This window comes from Hypanus sabinus, chromosome 12, assembly GCF_030144855.1.
Source record: "Hypanus sabinus isolate sHypSab1 chromosome 12, sHypSab1.hap1, whole genome shotgun sequence".
NCBI lineage: Eukaryota > Metazoa > Chordata > Chondrichthyes > Myliobatiformes > Dasyatidae > Hypanus > Hypanus sabinus.
In genome coordinates this window covers 49,471,213-49,487,099 of record NC_082717.1, presented here as the reverse complement: position 1 = coordinate 49,487,099, position 15,887 = coordinate 49,471,213, and the positions used below count along the sequence as shown (strand labels likewise).

Below are 15,887 nucleotides of genomic sequence, written 5' to 3'. Positions count from 1 at the left end.
TTCAGGGAGGCAGCACCATCAATTTGCGGGAGAGGTGGGATGTCGGCAGTGGAGTAGCTCCTTAGCAGCTAGTTTAAATAACATTAAAACACAAAAATACAACTGCAGAAGCTGTGGATCAAAGAATATGAACACAACGCTGGAAGAACTCAGCAGGTCAGGCAGCATCCGTGAGAAAGGAGTAGCCAACGTTTCGGGCCGAGACCCTTCATCAGGAATGGGGAGGAAGAGAGGACTGAAGCCCAGTAATAGAGATAGGGGAGGGGGTAGGGCCTGGGGTGCCAGGTGGAAAACCATTCAGAGGAAAGATAAAGGGGGGAGGGGGAGGGGATAAGCATGAAAGAACTGTAGAGATAAAGAAGCAGAAAGTTGAAAGGGGAGAGAGGCAGCGAGGGACCTGGGAAAGGGGAAGGGGGAGGGGGAGGGAATTACCGGAAATTGGAGAATTCAATGTTCATACCACCAGGCTGGAGGCTACCCAGATGGTATATGAGATGTTGCTCCTCCAACCTGAGTTTGGCCTCATCATGGCAGTAGAGGCCATGTATGGACATATTCAAATGGGAATGAGAGGTAGAGTTGAAGTGGGTGGCAACTAGGAGGTCCTATCGATTGTGACGGATGGAACGTAGGTGCTCGACGAAGCGGTCCCCCAATCTGCGTCAGGTCTCGCCGATGTAGAGGAGGCCGCACTGAGAGCACCGGATGCAATAGACAACTCCAGCAGACTCGCAGGTGAAGTGTTGCCTCACCTGGAAGGACTGTCTGGGACCCGGAATGGTGGTAAGGGGGAAGGTGTGGGGACAGCTGTAGCATTTGCACTTGCATGGATAAGCGCCAGGTGGGAGTTCTGTGGGGAGGGATGTATGGACCAGGTAGTCACGGAGGGAATGATCCCTGTGAAAAGCTGAGAGGGGGAGGGAGGGAAAGATGTGCTCACTGGTGGGGTCCTGTTGAAGGTGGCGGAAGTTGCGGAGGATAATATGTTGGATCCGGAGGCTGGTGGGCTAGTAGGTGAGGACAAGGGGAACCCTGTCCCTGTTCTGGTGACAGGAAGATGGGGTGAGGGCTGAAGTGCGGGAAGTGGAGGAGATGTGGGTGAGGGCATCTTTGATGATGCCAGAAGGGAAACCACGATCCTGAAAGAAAGAGGACATTTGAGAAGTCCTGGAATGGAAAGCCTCATCCTGGGAGCAGATGCGGCGGAGACGGAGGAACTGGGAATAGGGAATGGCATTTTTGCATTGGCCAGGTTGGGAAGAGTTATAGTCAAGTGATGCACCATCAATAACTCTCTCTGAGACGTAAAGGTGAGATATTGGCTTTTATTGACTGGAAGAAGGAACAAGCAGTGGTTGACCACCATACTACATCCTGGAGACTGAGAGGCCGGGCTCAGGCCTCAATCACCTTTATACAGGGGTCTGTGGGAGGAGCCACAGGAGCAGTCAGCGGGGGGGATGTTTTAAAACATGGAAAGCGTTTTACGTCCGGAAAGATTGGATTTGGACCCCCAAGACCTCGGTATAAAGGCGATTGAGGCCTGAGCCCGGCCTCTCAGTCTCCAGGATGTAGTATGGTGGTCAACCACTAATTGTTCCTTCTTCCAGTCAATAAAAGCTAATAACTCTCTCTGAGACGTAAAGGCAAGATATCGGCTTTTATTGACTGGAAGAAGGAACAAGCAGTGGTTGACCACCATACTACATCCTGGAGACTGAGAGGCCGGGCTCAGGCCTCAATCGCCTTTATACCGGGATCTGTGGGAGGAGCCACAGGAGCAGTCAGCAGGGGGACATGTCCAGACAGGTATATGTAGTTCACCACATCGAGATAGTTATGGGAGTGAGTGGGTTTGTAGAAGATGTCAGTGAATAGTCTGTCTCCAGAGATGGAGACCGAGAGATCAAGAAAGGGGAGAGAAGTGTCCGAGATGGACCAAGTGAATTTAAGGGCTGGGTGAAAGTTAGAGGCAAAGTTGATGAAATCGACGAGCTCAGCATGGGTAAAGGAAGCAGCACCAATGTAGTTGTCAATGTAGCTGAGGAAAAGTTGGGGAGTGGTGCCAGTATAGATTTGGAGCATAGACTGTTCCACATAATCCACAAAGAGGCAGGCATAGCTGGGGCCCATGCGAGTGCCCATGGTTACGCCCTTGATCTGGAGAAAGTGGGAAGAACCAAAGGAGAAGTTATTGAGAGTTAGAACAAGCTCCGTCAACCGGAGGAGTGTGGTGGTGCTGGGGAACTGGTGGGGTCTGTTATCCAAAAAGTAGCGGAGGGCTTTGAGGCCTTCTTGATCTGGGTTGGAGGTGTATATGGATTGAACATCCATGGTAAAAATGAAGGGGAATTGGAAGTTATTGAAGAGGTGAAGGGCATGGGATGTATCCTGGATGTAGGTGAGGAGAAACTGAACTATGGGGGATAAACTGGAGTCCAGGTAGGCAGACACAAGTTCGGTGGGGCAGGAGCAGGCTGAAACGAACGTTTAAATAATGTTAACTATGCCAATGAATGAATGACACCTGTTAAATTCACCTTAACATGCCATTTGCATTTTAACCCACCATGGGCAATAGAAAAACCACCGTTGCAAACAGTGCAGTGAGCAACACTGTCATTATTTTTGATCTGTCGCTCTCTCTCTCTCTCCCTCTCTCTCTCCCCTCCCCTCTCCTCCTCCTGATACCCCCACTCCCTCGCTCACTCGCTTACTCTCAAAAAAATCAGTTTCCAGGATATTGTATATAATTTGCATCAGGGAGCTGCTATCAATTTGCGGGTGACTCCCGGAACTTCCGGGAGAGGTGGGATGTCTACCTCAACAACAATTTGCTTATGCAGGGCCACAGGCTGAGAGGGGCAACTGGTGCACTCATGTGTTGCTTCTGAGTTGCTTTAATTGTGCCATATTCTGTAATATGGTAATAGTATGTCATGTTCAAAAGAGTGGAGCTATGTCTGATCGTGGAGGTCAATTTGTGATCCATATACTCCACCAACATTATTGATGCCTTCAACTGACAGGCACCTCAGAGTGGCAGTATTCTGATTCTAGTGCTTCAAAATCAAAACTAGAATCAGGTCTAATACCATGGCATATGTTATGAAATTTGTTGGTTTGTGGAAACAGTACAGTTCAATACATAAAAAATATAAATTACAGTAAGAAATATATGTAAATATAAAAAGTAAATTAAATTAATGAAGTAGTGTAAAAAGAGATCAAAGAAAAAGTGTTCATAGGTCTGTTCTTTGTCCATTCATAAACCTGATGCCAGAGGGAAGGAGGGAACACATGAACTATATGTTAGCATCTCTTCTCAGAGATGAGCAAATACAGTACTATACAGACATTGTTAACTAATTCTATGTACATGTTGAGTGCTGAGCATCTAAGGTGGATTCACTAGAAAATGTCCACCACAGAGTTTTGGAGATTTTTTTAATTTGTGAAGTTCTGACTAAGCAGGTACTTGTAAAACTTCTTCACTTTGTAGACAACATCTTTTCATTTTTTGGTCAGTTAATTATAACATTGTTTTATCTTGGAACCAGACTTAGATTCAAAATCAATGACTGAGACGATTCCATTTCTTTACCAAGTTGCCATAAAATTATAGGGCATCATAGGGCTGAAGCAATGGCTTTGCTGCATCACCAGCAACATGACACACTGTACAAATAGCTTTATCCCTCAGGACACAACTTATGTTTTTCCTGTCCTTCTCTATTATGTGCAGCAACACTTCAAGAAGTATTATTCTTAATGTTGACAGAAACTGTTCATAGTCCTAAGTCATTTGAAATATTGCAGAATATTGGTAGCTCAGGTTGGCTATTTGGAAGGACTTCTTTCAACACTATCAAGTTTGTTTGCCCTAGAAGGATGTCCTTCCAATCTAATGGTAATGTAGACTTCTGAGGCTGCACAGAAAAGAATCTGCCCTTCTTACACTGTACTACTTTTCCAGAATCATCTAAGATTCTTCCTGTGTTGCCCCTGTCATTCTAGTCACTGAGATATTAACTAGATAGCTCATGGGCACATGGGTAGTGCTTGGAAAATGCTACCCCCAAATGAACAGTACATGGTGAGTATTTTTCATTCGGTATCATTGATAATATCAAGGGTTGTGAAGATCTGTCCTCTACCTACTGTGCCATAAATTGTCAGAGGTAAAGATTTGTTGTTGGTTAACATATTTTCACAGAACTGCTGCCTTTGCTACATGGACTATTGGAGATAATCAGAAAACATAGCTGGTACACTCAATTCTTGTTGCAATAGACTCTATCTCTTTGAGAGATGTTCATTCATAATCATTCATTGTTCTCAGAGATAAGAAAAAAATGAACTTTTATCTTCTGGACATCATTTGCAATGAAAAATGTGCCTTTTTTAAAAACCATATTTTGTGCACAATTTGATCTCATTGTTAAGGTTGTCAAGAGGTTAATTTTTCCTCTCTAAACATTGACTACTTCATAGAGTTCTGCTTTTATTCTACATTTGCAATGGCAACTTCATTTTATGTTTATTCAAAGTAAAACAGGTTTTCACACTTAGCTCTCCATGTAACACATGAGCTATGTGCAAAAATAGACCTCTTAGAAATTATGTCATTTAATTTGATTAACATGCATTGCGTAGTGTTTGCACTCAGAAGTACCGATCAAGCATTAGTGTTAGAACTAGAGGAGATAACTGTGATGTTGTGAAAAAAGATGTATTAAATACAATTACATAAGCTTTTAGTTCACTTGAATTGCTCATTAATCAATTATTCTTATACAGATAAAATTGGAAGCCTAATTTTAACAGAGATATAGATTGCATCAAATTAAAATCTATGTTCTACAACAGGATAAATAAGGGCTTAGCCACCAATAACACTTAGTTTTAACTCAGAAGGTTCTTGTTTAAGACCCATTCATTTGTACAAAGTCTTCAGCTGGCACTCCAGAAAAATACTGAGGAAAGTCAGACTGTTGAAAGTGTCAATAAACCAAAACCCTACCATGAATGTTAAAAAACTTATGGCAGTGGGCTTGTCTATCATCCAGGAAGTGTTTATCCCTCAATCAGAATTAACAAATCTCATAATCATATTGTTGTTTCTGGGAGTAATATAGTAAGTTCACAGTTTAGATGTTACACTCACTATGATAGAATCTGCTGTCTAGGGTGACTGGAGAAAATAAACAGGACTTTATAAATATACATACGTGTTTCTTTCAGAAAAGTAATTTCAAGCACTATCTGTTTCTTTCAGTGAATTCCGAGACAATATAAACATGCACATCATTCCATCCAACGCTTTCCAGGGATTAAGCTCTGGGACATTAAGTATGTAAGTACACATCTTCTTATAAGATCAGTCACTTTCCATCTGGACTACACAGGGAAAGTGTCAGAAATCTATGTGAAGCTAATATGTATTTGAAAGAGATTCAGATATAGGAATGTGTATTTCTTTTATCTGAATTCCCAAAACAATTCTATCCTTTTTAAAATTATGAAATAATAAACTGTGTATATACGCACACCTCTGGTCTTTCCTGGAAGCCTTTGCTGCAACAGTTTTGCGTGCACTGTTTTGAAATGTAATATGTGAGCAACTATTGTATAGCTGGTGAGTAATGAAGGGGATACCTGTGTTTTACAACATGAACCAATTCTTTACTGAATACTATCAGCTACTACCTACCACATATGCTTTTATCACTCATATAATTACATCTTTCCATTGTGTGTATATATGACCCATTAAATACCACCATAACTGGGTGCACAAGCAGTACTGTTTCCTGGGAAATTTACAAGCAGGTTTGAGACTGAAGTTGCAGCAGGCACAAACTTCCTTACCTGATTGCACCTGACACTACTGTTACTCAGTTTCATAACTGTAGTCACATATGAAAATTTGCTCCCCTAAATTTTCAGAAATTAAGGAAATAATCTACAGGGACAATCTTATGCAGAGAACATAGATCTCTACCAGAAGACAGACAATGAAAATACCCTGCTCTGCATGACAATACATAAGGCAAAATTGGAGTCAAGTACTGTGACAGAAGGCACAGATAATGAAATCATGAACACAACATATATAAAAAAACACTCCCAAAGAAAATAACATCTGGTAGAGTTCTGAAGATCAAATGGAAATTCTCAATGATTCACTATTTCACAACGTTAATAGTTGTTGCTGGTGTGACTATTGAATCATAGTCAATCCAAATATTATCAACAAATAAAAAAACAGGAAATGTTGGAAACATGCAGCATATTAGGCAGCATCTGTTAAGTATCAGTTATTATTGAAGTCGATGCAAAATTTCAGGAATGCCAAATTTGAAGTCTTCTTCCACTGAAAGTCATTAATCTGAAACTGAAACTGAGATTCTCTTTTACCGTGTACTACTTGACCTGCTGAATGCTTCCAGCATTTTCTGTTTTATCTCAGATTTCTAGCATCTGCAGTTTTGTGGATTTTGAATCACTGTCATTTAGATATCAAAATTAATCTTTGTTATTAGACCCATTCATAAAACCATTGCTATTTTCGACGTGAAACTCAACCAATACTCCTTTCCATTGAACCTAGTGATTTAACCCCTGGGATCTCAAAGAGATAACTATTGATTTAATGGAGATTAATGTATTTTCCATTTATTTCATCTCTGGTAATGCATGTTAGATTACTAAATAATCAGAGTGATTAATTGTCAGAGTGATACTTTATCACTTTTTGCACATGGAGCTTCCCATCATTCAAGAAAATTACCAAGTAGTAATAAAGTCATGCAAAATAGGTACTTTTTTGAGGAAGAAATTTTAAAATAACATAATTTGGGGAAAAAAGTGGTATGTTGTCTTTGCAAACATGAGGAAATCTGCAGATGCTGGAAATTCAAGCAACACACACAAATTGCTGGTGGAACGCAGCAGGCCAGACAGCATCTATAGGGAGAAGAGCTGTCAGTGTTTTGGGCCGAGACCCTACATAAGGACTAACTGAAAGGAAAGATAGTAAGAGATTTGAAAGTAGGAGGGGGAGAGGGAAATGCGAAATGTAATCTTTGCACTTGTTTTCTGATAGTCTCTTTGTTTTTACAGTAGGTAATTGAGCATTTTGGGAAGTTTAAGACATTTCAGATTTTGAGCACTTGCACCTTTTCTCTCAGTGATATTCCCTTATACTCTTAGGAGCTTCCATTATAGCAGTATGATATCTTCTTTCTGTTTTTTATTTTATTCGGAGATACAATGCAGAACAGCCCCTCCTATCAGTCCAATGAACTGCACTCCACAGCAATCCACATATTTAAATCTAGCCTAATCATACAATAATTTACAATGACCAATTAACCTACTAACCAGTAGTTCTTTGAACTGTGGAAGGAAACAAGAGTACCTGCAGGAAACACACACCATCACAGGGTAAACTCCTGACAGATGGCGCCGGAATTGAACTCCGAAACACCTGAGCTATAATAGCTTTGAGCTAACCGCTATACTACCGTGGTGCCAGAAATATGCATCAGGACTTTACTTAAAAAAGCAAAGTTTACTTATGTTCAATGTTGTAAATATAAATACTGCTTAAATAGAATGTCACTTATTTCTTTACCTGCGCTACAAAATAAACCATATGTCATATTTTAAATTGTATAATATCGATACCAAAGCATATAGCAGTGAGAATAAACAGATTTATTTTTTTTCTTTGCTCTTTCCCCTTGTCAAACACAGAAAGCTGATTAACAATGACCTCACAGAAGTACAGAGTCATGCATTCAATGGAACAGATTTAGATCAGCTGTAAGTTGAAAATTTGGTATTCTCTACTTGCCATGTTGTTATCTGTAGACTTTGTGTTACTGTGTAAACACACAACACTTGTGCATCCTATTGATGATGGCTTTAATGATTTCTGCTTTCTCTTGCAGCAGTCTGGCAGGTAATCAAAATCTACAGAAATTACACGATGATGTTTTCATGGGGGCAACAGGTCCAACTGTTCTGTAAGTGAAATGCCACTGTAACCATTTCAATATACTATGCAACAATAACATTAAGCATTGTCAAGGATCGGTCCAGCAATCTCTTCGACTGCTACGCAGGCAGGAAGTACCATAGCATTCGGACAAAGACTGCTAGGATGAGAAACAGCTTCTTCAGCCTGTCTGTGAGACTACTGAACTCCCAACCACCACCCAGATCTCACCACATAGAAAGCATCAGATGCATTATACTGTTAATTTTTTAATTTGTGTTATAAATGCACCCTCTGCTAAATGTTAGTCTTTTGGGATATATTTTATTATTTATTAATTTATTTGTGGTACTATTACTTTATGTGTTAAATGTGAGTTATATGTGCAGTGTTATGCACCACAAAACATTGTTTAGTTTGGCGGTATACATCTATACAGTTGAATAACAATAAACTTGAACTTGCACTTGAAAGACTGCAGTTGGACATGGTTAGAAAACTTATTTCACTCAACAATAATTTCAAGTATCAAAAGAGAGATTAATTTATAGAAAATTAGTTTTGATAGCATTTTGTTAATATGAATGATATGAATGAAACAATATTTTAATGATATTTTACAATAATCTTTGAATATTCCTCAAAAAAGTAGCATTTCTTCCACAACTTTCCATTCTAGTCTTAAGACCATTCAGTTTGAATGAATCCATTCCTGTCAATGTTCTCCTAATAAGTGTTTGAGGCAACCTTTTGATCCTGAGTGTAAAGACATTAAGTTTTCCCAAGTTCTGTTTTTTTTTAATTGGCATGATGGTTGAGTTATCAAAAAGTACCTGGCTGACATTTAGTGAGGGTGCTTGGTGCCAGAAGTGTGCAGACATGATGTCAACCAGTACGCAATGCCAGTGTGGTGCTAGCTAGTGCAATGGAAAAGCAACACCTACGACTTGCAAATCTCTCTTGATTTTTTTCTCACTGTTGAGACCATTCCACAAGTAATTAATATGCCCTATATTTTGTCATTTTGCCAGAACCTACAAGACATAGTAAATGTTTTCAGATTTTGGCCCAACTAGAGGTTTCTCTTCACACCAATGGAGTCAGAAATATAGTTCATTTGGAGATCTATCCCTTTAGAATGGGAGAAAAAGTAAAGTGTATATGATAAGAGACAAACTGCTGAACAAGAGAAGAGAACTGAAAAAAGTAATGCATTTCGATGACAGTGATGCTCCAACCTGAACTGCATTGAGAGACAGATACTTCATGAGTATTGTGGGTTTCTGTCTGATTAAGGTGCACAGTTGACTCTCTGCTTCTTGCAGCTGGTGCAAACAACTTTGAGATGTATTACAAATTGCAGGGGGCTCTAACTCATCAGGATCATGAGCAACAGGGGGAAGAGGAGAAGAAAGGGAAAGCAATTAAGTAGCTGAGGCAGTCCTTTTAGGTCAGGTTGTCTGTAAGCAGTATTAGTTAGTGCAGCCATGATTTTCCATTTTACCTCTTCTCTGTAGCTGACCATCAAAGCTTGCACTTGGCCACAATGTAAACATAAAGCAGCACAAAATAAATATACCAAATCAAAATTTATATATAAATATTGCATAACGCTTATAACCATCAAATCATTCCCAATTTTGTTCTTCAAGTGCTAATGCCTTAGAAGTTGCAGTACAGTCGATGGAAGTCACTGCTGAATTTCACTGGGAAAGACCTCAAAGTTCAAAGTATGTATACTATATACAACCTTGAGATTCGTATTTTTGCAGGCAGCCACAAAACAAAGAAACCCAACAAAACCCTTTAAAAAGGAGCATGAAACACCCAATGTATGAAACTAGAACATATCATGCAGACAAAATGTAAACAAATGTCTCTTAGAACTAAAGTTCACAGCCACAAAGCCAGTTTATTGCTGCAGCCAGTCCAGGAGCCAATTATTTGCAGACCACAGCCTCAGCTCACTGTTGAAATGAGTAAACCTCACTGAACACCAGCCTGTCCCGTGCCTCCAGCCCCACCACCACGGCCTTTGTAATCTGGCTTGGCGCTGATATTGGCCAAACATAGGCTTGTTCCTCATTTGGACCTGGACCCTGTCCCTTTGACTTGGCCACGCCAGCAATGACCAAACATCAGCTCATTCTTCATACTTGTGCCCAGGTCCTGACACTTTGATATGGCTCCATTCCGCTCAGGTAGAATAGCAACTTAACCTTGAGCTGTTGCGAATGGAGCTTCAGACTGCACCACGATGCAATGAGTAGCAGCAAAATGGACTAGCTGACTGACAGATGACAACAAGAGTCCAATGAAGTGACATTTGAGGGTACATCAATCCTGTCATCCTGACAGGGTATGGCATATTTATGCCCAAAAGGCCAACTGCCATTTCTTACATTGATGTCTAAATGGCCAAAATAATCTCTCTAAGGCCAGAATCCTATATGCAGTATTGTTTGAACATCCTCACATCCAAAGCATGAAGGCAGCAATTGCTTTACAGCGGCATTCTGGGTATTGTCTGCATGTTGCTGCTATAGTAACTGAGACTTCTGCATTGAATACTCAATTATGGCAGATCCATAAGCATGTTCTTGAAATAGTCCACTATTTCATTACTGGAGAGGACAACTTCAGGCTCTCCAGAATTCTCTTTTCAAGGTTAATCATAACTCACTCTTCCCTGTTTTAAATTGCATACAAGCTTTTAGCAGGGCTAACAAGACACCAAGCGTTTCATTTTATGTAGCTTTCTTGTATAGAATGCCCTTGTGTGACACCTGCAGCAAAACTCATGTGCAGTCTCACACTCCGAGAAATCACCAAGTGAGCTTCACTTTCGCCAAGTGAGACACAGCTGGTGTCTCAGGGCCTATGATTCCACTCCTAAATTAATCTGCAGAATTTGAAATACTGGTGTCTGAGTTGATCTCTCTGTGTCTCAAATTAAATTTCTTAGTTATGTATATTTCCTGTTTGATCCTTATTCTTCAGACTATGTGTTAAAAATGATTGCCATTAAAATTGAACAAGAATTATAAAATATTAGTTAATTATTTGACAATTACAACCATTAGACTACTTTCAGCTAAAATGTTAAAAGAAATTTTAACACACGGGAAATTAATGATAAATAAGAAGCATGAAGTGAAAGGAATTGGATTACTATTTACAGCTTTCCATATTAATATAAGCAGAGGTTCAGTCAAAGTTATAGAAATCTTATAAGGAGAGAGAACTTTTCAAGCCATCTTGCAGTTTGGGGCTGTAGTTTTCAATCAATTGAATGTCTGAATGGCAAAACAGAAAAGCTGAAGAAGAAGCCTACATTTTTCTTCTGGTCATATCTCATTATTATTCAGTGGCAAGCTACCAGCAATCAAGGTGTCAGAGGTGGAGAGTGCAAGTTTTGGATATCCCATGCGTTCTTTTTTGAAACCATGCAAAGAAATTCAACAAGGCACCAATTAAAGGGGATGTGGTATTAACCAAATCTGTTTTTAATAAATTTATATAAATAATACACCTGGTTCCTTCTTTGTAGGATCTTTTGAAGTATCTGTAAGAGGTTTCTTTACTTCCCTGCAGATAAATTTTTGGATTGCTATGCAAATTAACCACATAATTTGTATCTCTGAAATCTGGGTTGGTATCCATTTGGAGATGGATTGAAGATTCGTGAGGGCTTATAAACTCCTAGCCAAACTAATACTTACAGTATCTAAATAATGGCTATAATAGCCAGGTTCACAATGACAATATTTTATGTCATCAGCAACATGATATACATCATGGTTTAACAGAAATAAGGATGATGCACAAATCAGTAGCATTTTTGTTTTAACAGGGATATTTCAAGAACGAGCATTGGTATGCTTCCAGTTCATGGCTTGAAGTCTGTTAAGAAGCTCATAGCTCAGGCAACTTCCAACTTAAAAAAATTGCCACCTCTGGATAACTTTGTGAAACTAAGAGAAGCAAGCATGACGTACCCAAGCCACTGCTGTGCTTTTGAAAATGAAAATGCTAAGAAACAAAAAGAGTGAGTATTGCTTATTCTCTTGCACATGTAGAGTTAATGTTAATGAAAGAGTGAGCAGGCTATTGAGAAACTGTAAATTTATACAGAAGCTGTTGGAACACACTGTGTATTAGTCAGCGGCTGTTGGAGGATAATATTCCAAAAATATTGCCTTAATTTCTGAACGCTCTTTTTATTACCTTGAATGATTAAATGCTTAACTTTAATTTGGTATTTAATCATTTGGGAACTCTTTGCATACATGCGCTTAAATATAAAACATAAATATGGAAACAGTAAGGAAACTGAATGCACTTAAATCTTTAAATAAACAGAATAATCAATGATGATGGATTATTTCTAAGTTAGTGAAAAGTAATTGTTTTGCACCTTTTTTTTTAATTGTCACCTTCTCTCTCGCCCCATTTATTCAGCTCAATTATCGGACGACAGGGCAACATGTGAAATCTGACTTATTTGGGCTTTATAAAAGGAATTCAATGTGCTGTTATACGGCACGCAACTTAAGGTCACAATGTAAACAGCAGATCTGTGGAGAGTTAGACAATGGACCAGCAAACTGGTCACAAAATTGGCAATAGCGTAGAAGTTAAAGTTTATGATTCTGGTAAAGGCATCAGTGTGCAGCTTTATCCTTTTCATTATTGATTTAGACAATAGACAATAGGTGCAGGAGTAGGCCATTCGGCCCTTCGAGCCAGCACCACCATTCAACGTGATCATGGCTGATCATCCACAATCAGTACCCCGTTCCTGCCTTCTTCCCATATCCCTTGGCTCCGCTATCTTTAAGAGCTCTATCTAACTCTTTCTTGAAAGCATCCAGAGAATTGGCCTCCACTGCCTTCTGAGGCAGAGCATTCCATAGATCCACAGCTCTCCAGGTGAAAAAGTTTTTCCTCAACTCTGTTCTAAATGGCCTACCCCTTATTCTTAAACTGTGACCTTTGGTTCTGGACTCCCCCAACATCGGGAACATGTTTCCTGCCTCTAGCATGTCCAATCCCTTGATTTGAACTTTCGGGGGTAATAGAAGAAAATACTGAGAAAAGGTGCAATAAATTACAAGAAGGCTTAAACTTGCTGAACAATGTATAATTGTGAAAGGGATTTCATTGTGTGCCAGTGAGAAGTGGATCAAAGTGGCCACATACTCTGAAATTTGGAATGTGATTGAGAAAGAGCTAAAGGAGAATCTGGGCATATCAGCATTTCAACCTATTAAAATGGTGATAGAGGTTAATAATACCATAAACATGGCATATACAGCAACATGTTTCATTTCTAGGAGATGGAATTGAAGAGCAACTGTCATTTTGAACCTGTACAGAATCTTGTTTAAACCCCACCTACAAGAAGCTGTGATTACTCTGGTTCCCATATCATATAAAGGATGCTGAAGCATATGAGAAGTTGAAAATAAGATTTACAAATATAACAAACTTTAACATCTTAGTTTTTCCTGTCAAAAGTATTGAATATTTTCTCTGGAAAGGAGTGTGGAAGTGACTTGTTCGAAGAATTGAAAAATAATGTAAGAGTTGATAGAGATGATGCAAAGAAAATCATTTCAACAGTGTAGGAGATTGAAAGAAGACCCTGAAATAGATACCAACAGAAATTTCAGAAGAAACTTTTATCACTGATGGTGGTTAAAATATAGAACGCAGCAGGAACCCTGACTAAAATAATCCTTCTTATTTATGTCTATTAAATGTCACTGATTCAAGATTACTCATTGCTTACTGGAATTGTAGTAAAAATGGTAACTTTTCTTTTTTCCAGAATACAGTCATCTGCAGTTTGTAACAAGCTCTATAGCAACATCAGCTCCCCACGGGAAGTGGAGATGAGCTCCTTGCATTCAAAGAAATCTTTGCAGATTAATTCATCATTGCCTCAACAATATGCCTTTCTTGAAAATGAGGCATGGTTTGACCTAAATGAAGATGAACCCTTTTTTGACTATGGTTTCTGCACAAATGTGGTAGATGTGATCTGTTATCCCAAGGCGGATGAATTCAATCCATGTGAAGACATTGTGGGGAAAGACATTCTGAGGGTCATGATATGGCTAATGAATATTCTTGCTATTGTAGGGAATGTTGTTGTTCTTATAGTATTATTAACAAGTCGATATAAACTTACTGTCCCACGATTTCTTATGTGTAATCTGGCCTTTGCAGACTTTTGCATGGGTCTCTATTTGTTGCTTATTGCTTCTGTAGATATCAAAACAAAAGGTCAGTACTACAACTATGCTATAGACTGGCAGACTGGTGCTGGATGTGCATCTGCAGGGTTCTTCACTATCTTTGCCAGTGAACTCTCAGTGTACACACTGACTGCAATCACCCTGGAAAGATGGCACACGATAACTTATGCCATGCGGTTGGACAGGAAGCTCCACTTGAGGCATGCTATTGTGATTATGATTGGCGGTTGGATGTTTTCATTTACCGTTGCAGTGTTACCTCTTATTGGAATCAGTAATTATAGGAAGGTTAGCATTTGTCTCCCTATGGACATCAATTCACAAATCTCTCAAGCTTATATTATTTTCATTCTGATTTTAAATGTTACTGCATTTTTAGTTATTTGTTTTTGCTACATTAGAATATACTTAACCGTTCGAAACCCCAACTTTGTTTCTACAAATAGTGACACAAAAATTGCCAAGCGCATGGCTGTATTAATCTTTACAGATTTCATTTGCATGTCGCCTATATCTTTCTTTGCTATTTCAGCAGCTCTGAAAGTTCCTTTTATCACAGTGTCTAATTCCAAGATTCTCCTGGTTCTGTTCTACCCAATCAACTCTTGCGCCAATCCCTTCCTGTATGCAATTTTCACAAAAACATTTCGTCGAGATTTCTATATTCTTTTAAGTAGGTTTGGCTGCTGTGAAATGAAAGCACAGCTCTACAAAACAGAAACAACATCATCAATTCACAATTCCAATGTGAGAAATGGTGCTTTGGCCACTGCATCACAGTTTGGTCAAGGAATGGCTTACGCAGAGCTTCTGGTAGCCAATAATCGACAGCAGCATGAAGCTCAATCTCAGTTCTCAAGAAATTAGGGAGAACTCATAATTATTTAATGGAAAATGTGCCTCCCTGATATGAATGCATTTTGTTAGCCTATAAGTTTCTGAAGCATTATCTTCAGGATAACATATCATTTTTAATATTTACCATATGTACCAAGATAACAAAATTTGCTTAATACATCCTTGCAAATGAGCATTCACCACTATTTGTGGCTATAGCTACAGGGATGAACTGTGGTTGTACAATATGGAATTAGCATTAGCTAATTGATGTCTCCCAATCGTCTTGAGATTTCTAATTGATTCAAGTAATCTACAAATTCCCTTTTGTGCAAAAGGGTCATAAATACACTTGAGTTACTTTCTCAATTTGAAATCTGATAGAGTTTCCAGATTTCATTTTTATTTATGCTGTGTTAATGTAAGATTGTGATGTTATTGTACTCTGAATACATTGAAAAATGCTCCTTAATATTAACTGGTTTATCAGTTCCAGAGTTTGAACGTTTCAAACTCTTGCTTCAAAAATCTCTTCTGCAATGGAATCAATAAAGCAATGCAGTATATTCTCATGACTGATGACATAATAATCAATCAATACTGAATATAGGATCCTTGTTTTAAAATGAAGTTTGTAATCACCTAGTCAACTTTGAGTTCTGTTGTATAAATCTCAGTGAAAATTTCTATTATTAGTGAATGTGGGTGTTATCGTTTGCTTTAGTTACCTTCCTGGTGAGGAAGAAAAATTATCAGAAAGGTGCTTGCTTTTGATTCTAATC

At 38.9% G+C, this 15,887-nt stretch overlaps 1 protein-coding gene across 1 annotated transcript in view; it reads left to right on the top strand.

The window, feature by feature from the left end:
* Positions 1-15,135, top strand: part of LOC132402384 (lutropin-choriogonadotropic hormone receptor-like) — a gene marked incomplete at its 5' end in the record, with an annotated part of 170,316 nt that extends 155,181 nt beyond the window's left edge. Inside the window, 5 exons of the mRNA XM_059985241.1 lie at positions 5,279-5,356; positions 7,762-7,830; positions 7,959-8,033; positions 11,859-12,053; positions 13,839-15,135. Coding sequence (XP_059841224.1) covers positions 5,279-5,356; positions 7,762-7,830; positions 7,959-8,033; positions 11,859-12,053; positions 13,839-15,135 — 1,714 coding nt within the window. The remainder of the gene's footprint in view (positions 1-5,278; positions 5,357-7,761; positions 7,831-7,958; positions 8,034-11,858; positions 12,054-13,838) is intronic.
* Between the last annotated feature and the right edge of the window lie 752 nt (positions 15,136-15,887).